The following is a 5367-nucleotide window of genomic DNA, read 5'->3' on the forward strand; positions in this document are numbered from 1 at the left end:
CAAATGTAGCAATAAAAGAGAGAGTGAACCTTACTTTATTATATATATATATATATATATAATTAATTCCTTTTATTTTCCGTGCCATTTGTTTATAACTTATGGTGTAATTAAATTTTGTATTGAATGATTGTCTTAAACATTTACTTTTGTATATATATTTAAAAAAAATAAAGGACTTAAATGTTTTTCCACCAATAAGGAGAGAGTAAAACTTTACTTTTATATATATGATTATTTTGATGTGTTATACTGAGTAGCTGCTGGTCAAACATTCATAAATATTTTTAGTTTCATTTTTTATTCATTAAATTATAGTTTGACAAATATTGATTTAATAGTGAATAATAAAATCTTATGTGTATTAATAGAAATAATTTGATGGGAATTTATTTTAATGATGTGTCATGCCGAGTACATGCTAGTTAATCATTCTTAAATATTTTTATTTTTATTTTATCCAATAAATTACAGCTTGAAAAATAATAATAAACTATAATATCTAATTAAGTCTTAATATCTAATATATTTTTCCCTTTCATGATAACTATCTATCAACTTATTTTAAAATATTGGATGATAATTATGTCACGTTGTGTTTAAAAGGAATCACAATTTCAAAACATTTCCATTCTCTTATTTTTTGTTAATTTGAATGATGTTAGATATGGTCTTTGTTCTTAGATAAAGTGATAATGAAAACTTAAAGTTTATAAAACCATAAAACTTTATTATAGCACACAAAAGAAAGTGAATGCCAAATTATCGAAAAAGAAAACAAAATGTAGCAAAAACAAATACATAAATAAAGAACAATAAAATTTGATAGTTTGATCACCATCATTTTCAATTGCTACTATGCCCCTCCTCGGCCACCGCATCACCACTACTGCTTCCACCAGTTGCTCCAATGCTGCCTTGAGACTTAGACATCATTGCAATAAAACGATGTTCTTCTATCTGAGGCTGCATCCACGTCACGGGAATGTGATTCCTGAATCTCTCATACCAAGCGTTGCCATTTTTATGAATTTGGTTTGGACCATGTGAAGGGTGCCTAGGGTTCAGAGCATTTGGAGTGTTCATTGGGTTCCAAGCATATGGAGTGTGCATAGGGCTCAGATCAGGATATGCAACGTTTATAGGTAAAGGAAGGGGAAAGAGTGAATTGAGATGCGTTTCAATTAGAGACAACTCACTGTCACTCCACTCCATGGTTGGCTGAACCAAAAATGAATATGTTAGTACTCATACAAATAATATACTATACAATACATTTTAAAGTATACATCTATTACCATGTTTGGCTGAACATGTTTAGGAATATAGTTTTGTTGAGGGAAACATGTCAAGAAAGAAAATAATAGATCAATGTCACAAGATAGCTTATATAAAAAACCAAAAATATTGGCGGATCTATGATTTGTAATTTTAGAAATTCATAATAACAATTATAAATTTCTCATGCAAGAATCTCCTCCTAATTCGTTTAAATAATCACATATATGTTGGGCAAATTTCGCCGACATAAATATAATAGAAAACCAAAGATGTCTTAGAACCCAATAAGACAGAAAACTAAATTCCATCAATAATACATTCGCAAAAAAAAAAACAAAAAAACAAGACAAGACAAAATATTACGAATCTGCAACAAATAGAAGAGGGATGCATGTAATATGTAACTAAAATCAACATAAACAAATCAAATAAAAATTGATTTAATCTTTTGATGCTCTTTCATAAATAAAAAAATTAAGAAAATATTACCGAAATGATACATGTGGGTACATGGAATCTTAACAACATCACCATTGTTAGCTAATGGCTCACGACAAACTGTACAATTTTCAACATCAACTGGTTTGGTTTCCTTAAAACCACTCTCTAAACTCATAGCGATTGTCTACTCTTATGTAAAGGTAAAACTAATCTCAAAATATATTAAGAGAACTGAGAAGAAAATTCTAGCTTATATAGATGGCCAAGTACTGGTTGATACAAATACTTTTTAGCCACCTGTTAATATTATTCTCATAGTCCAAGATATCTATTAAATACTAATTAATTTTTTCTAGTAAGATAGTTAAGACTTATGCTTTGACCTTTAAAATTCTCAATATTCTTATGTTCTTTTTAATATGTTTTAGTTGTTACAAAGACTACCAAAACAAGATGACCATTAAAAATATAGGGTTTGTACTAAATTAGTTTCTTATCTTAAATATCAAGCAAGTATAACATATATTTAAAATATTGCGCGCCAATTATTTGTATCTAACGACTAGTCTGTTAAATATTTAAATTGGTATGTCAAATATATCGATAAATGGCAATTGTTTAAGGTATTTTACGCTAACTATACCTAATGAGTATTGTAACAATAATTTGAAATGAATATCTAACATATATAGAAAAAACAAATAATGATTTTTTACAATAGTTCGCGCCAATATTTAAACTTGTTCGCGCCAACTATATCTAACAATTTTTGTAAGCTCAGTATCTTAAAGTAAATTAAAATAAAATACCTAACCAATTATTTACTGAAAAAAAAGATTACTTATATTATCTAATATTTTTCTTTTCTATATGTTTATTACATAGACTACGAAGCTAAGATGATGAGATTTTTAAAATATATATTTTATACTAAACTAGCTTCCAATCTTAAATACCAAAGCAAGTATAACAGATATTTCAAATATTGCACGCCAATTATATGTATCTAACAACTTTAGTTTGTTAATATATAAGTGTATCCAAGTTAAAACAAATCCTAAAAAGACATAGCCAATGTGCTAAGTTGTACTACAATTGGCTGATACATGTTCAAGATCATATTCAAGTTAAACCCTAATATTGGTCAAAACCCGTGATTTGGTCCAATACTAAACCCCATTTTTTTTTTTCCCCAAAAAGTTCATCTTTTATATATTAATCAAACTACAGCTGCTTCCATCAATGGAGAAACCATTTTGGAGAGTCAAAGTACTTATTACATCAAACGTTAAAAGATAACAACTTTAAAGTAGAACTACCCCTGCAAGTTACATGATACTGAAGTAAGACCATCCTCATATCTTGCACAATAAGACCAACCATCCAATGAAGATCATTGCATCTGGACTTAGAGCATACATCATAAGCTTGTGTTATGAGTGAGTCTTACACACCATATCACTGTCTTCAAAAAATTTCAGCCAAAGGTCTATCTGAATTTCTTCCACGACCTTTATCCTTCATCACGATAACAAGAACCATGGCACCAAAAGGTGCATCAACGACTCACTACCTTATTCTACAAGGTGGAGATTATTGTTTAAGCAAACTAAGAAAACTTAACTCAAAAGGTGAAATCTCAGAGAGAAGAGTCTGATAATCTCTGAGATTGTTAACTTGTTACTAGACTTTCATGTAGGCTCATGATCAACCGAATAGAACCTCACTCCCGGATCCTTCCTACAATGACGAGTATTTCTTGCAGGCTCTACTTGAATCTGCTTTCCTTTCTTTCGTTTAGAGTTCTCTCCTATTTCAAACGTTCCTTTTGCTTTCACTCCCTCAGACACATTAAAGGCAGGTGGGACTTGCACGGAGGATAGCTTAAGGACTGGAAACTTTGGAAAGGATTAGCAGCTAGAAACTCCTCCAAATTAGGCTCAGGAGTAGAAGGTCTCGGTGGCTGGGATATAGGAGAGTATGAAGATAACTCAGAACTTTGATATGAATGACTCTCTTCATGTAAGTGGTGAGTATTGGAGCCTCCTCCTTCTTCTCAAACAGGAGCCACTGGAATATCTAGGATGTCGTCATGAAAACCCGAGGGAGCAAGAAAAGGGCAGTGATTAGTTTCATGATTGATGCGACAACAATTGGTACATATCCTTCTGAGTTTTCATACTCAAAACCAATCATGGCACCTTCCCCTGATTCAAATCTTACCTTTCTAAAAAACCGAAGTCGATCTGTAATTTCAATTCTTATCTGAACTCTGATAAACTCAATTTGTGTAGTAGTCTCTTCATTGAAATCCAGATTAACAACTTCACCAAGAGTATTAGCAATGAACCGAACGACTGTTTCAGATACATAAGGCAAAGGGATACCTCTTACCTGTACCCAAAGGTCAATAAAAGTAAGGAAATCATCCCTAGGAAAATCTGCCCACCTTTGTAAAGCAACAAACCAGTCATTAAACACCCAAGGGCCTCTTCTAAGTACTGCAGTCAAGTCAGCTTCTGAACTGAACAAAAACTGTATATATCTGTCAAAACCCCATTTATAAAGTTTAAGTCATACGTTTGTTTAGATATTTTTCTAACTAGGAGTCTAATTGAGTCAATATTCAACTATTGCATATTTTAATCTTTTTTCCTTTTTAAAGGTATTTCTATTTTAATATAAATTAAAGTAAATCTAACATTTTCTTCATGATAACTATTTTTTTATCAACGTATTTTAAAACATTGGATGATAATTCTTTTTAAAAAAAATCCGGTCACAGTTTTAGTTTTCTACCATTCATTTTTTTGTCAATTTGAGTTATGTTAGATATTGTCTTTGTTGCTAAAATCGACCAACATAACCTCAACTAATAAATCTATCAAAATAAATCAAGCAGAATGCAAGATCTAAACAGATCTGCTTGCAGATCATACATTTAAAACGTATAACAAGCTAACCAAAACTAAGGTATGATTTATACCGAGTATAAAATCATAACCATGCACAAATTAAAAAAAATGAATAAAAATTTAATCGTGAAGTATTACACGATCGGAATCACAATGTCTATAATATTTATGTTCTATAAACATAAAATAAAATAATAGAAAAATTACTTACCTTTTAAAAGCTCTAGCGGTAAAGAGATCGTATATATTACATCGTGTATAAAACATAACCTAAATAAAATTCTAATATTATATTATATATATATATATATACATGTATATTACTATGTATATAGCAAATGATTAGTTTGAGAGAGGAGTACGAGAGTAGAGAGAATTGTATAAACAACTACACTTCTTCATGTCTTACTTCTTCACAACAACAACAACGATCATATATATAGTACATGTAATATTAATATTATACTAATACTTGGGGAAGAAGCAAAGAGAAGATAGACATTATCCATATTATATGGATAGAGACAAGTGTTAGATAATCACCATTGTAATTATCTATTTATAATAATCTTGAATTAAATATGTATGACTTTATTCGTTTTATCAATTCTTTATAATAACTAATTAGGCTTCTGGACCTCTCATCAAATTGTTAATGGGTTTATATATCCACTTATTTTATTGATTTTTTTGTTGGTTAACGGGTTATAAAGATGACATACGTTGACCC

At 30.1% G+C, this 5367-nt stretch overlaps 1 protein-coding gene across 1 annotated transcript; it reads right to left on the reverse strand.

Annotated features, from left to right (window-relative positions):
• Nucleotides 1-2901: 2901 nt before the first annotated feature.
• LOC111829623 (uncharacterized protein At4g02000-like) lies at nucleotides 2902-4907 on the reverse strand. Its single transcript, XM_023779251.1, has 3 exons — nucleotides 4849-4907; nucleotides 3946-4267; nucleotides 2902-3801 (listed from the first exon to the last, which is right to left on the reverse strand). The coding sequence occupies exons 1-3, from the start codon at nucleotides 4902-4904 to the stop codon at nucleotides 3640-3642; spliced, it is 540 nt and encodes a 179-aa protein (XP_023635019.1). The 5' UTR covers nucleotides 4905-4907; the 3' UTR covers nucleotides 2902-3639.
• Between the last annotated feature and the right edge of the window lie 460 nt (nucleotides 4908-5367).

The sequence above is a fragment of the Capsella rubella genome, unplaced genomic scaffold (assembly GCF_000375325.1).
Source record: "Capsella rubella cultivar Monte Gargano unplaced genomic scaffold, Caprub1_0 scaffold_7, whole genome shotgun sequence".
Classification (NCBI taxonomy): domain Eukaryota; kingdom Viridiplantae; phylum Streptophyta; class Magnoliopsida; order Brassicales; family Brassicaceae; genus Capsella; species Capsella rubella.

Excerpts from the sequence above, each read along its gene's own strand:
- LOC111829623 (XM_023779251.1), bottom strand. The coding sequence starts at position 4,904 with ATGTTTTATACACGATGTAATATATACGATCTCTTTACCGCTAGAGCT. Across the intron at positions 4,268-4,848 it reads ACCGCTAGAGCTTTTAAAAG|ATATATACAGTTTTTGTTCA; the intron begins GTAAGTAATTTT and ends GGGTTTTGACAG. Across the intron at positions 3,802-3,945 it reads GACTTCGGTTTTTTAGAAAG|ATATTCCAGTGGCTCCTGTT; the intron begins GTAAGATTTGAA and ends ACGACATCCTAG.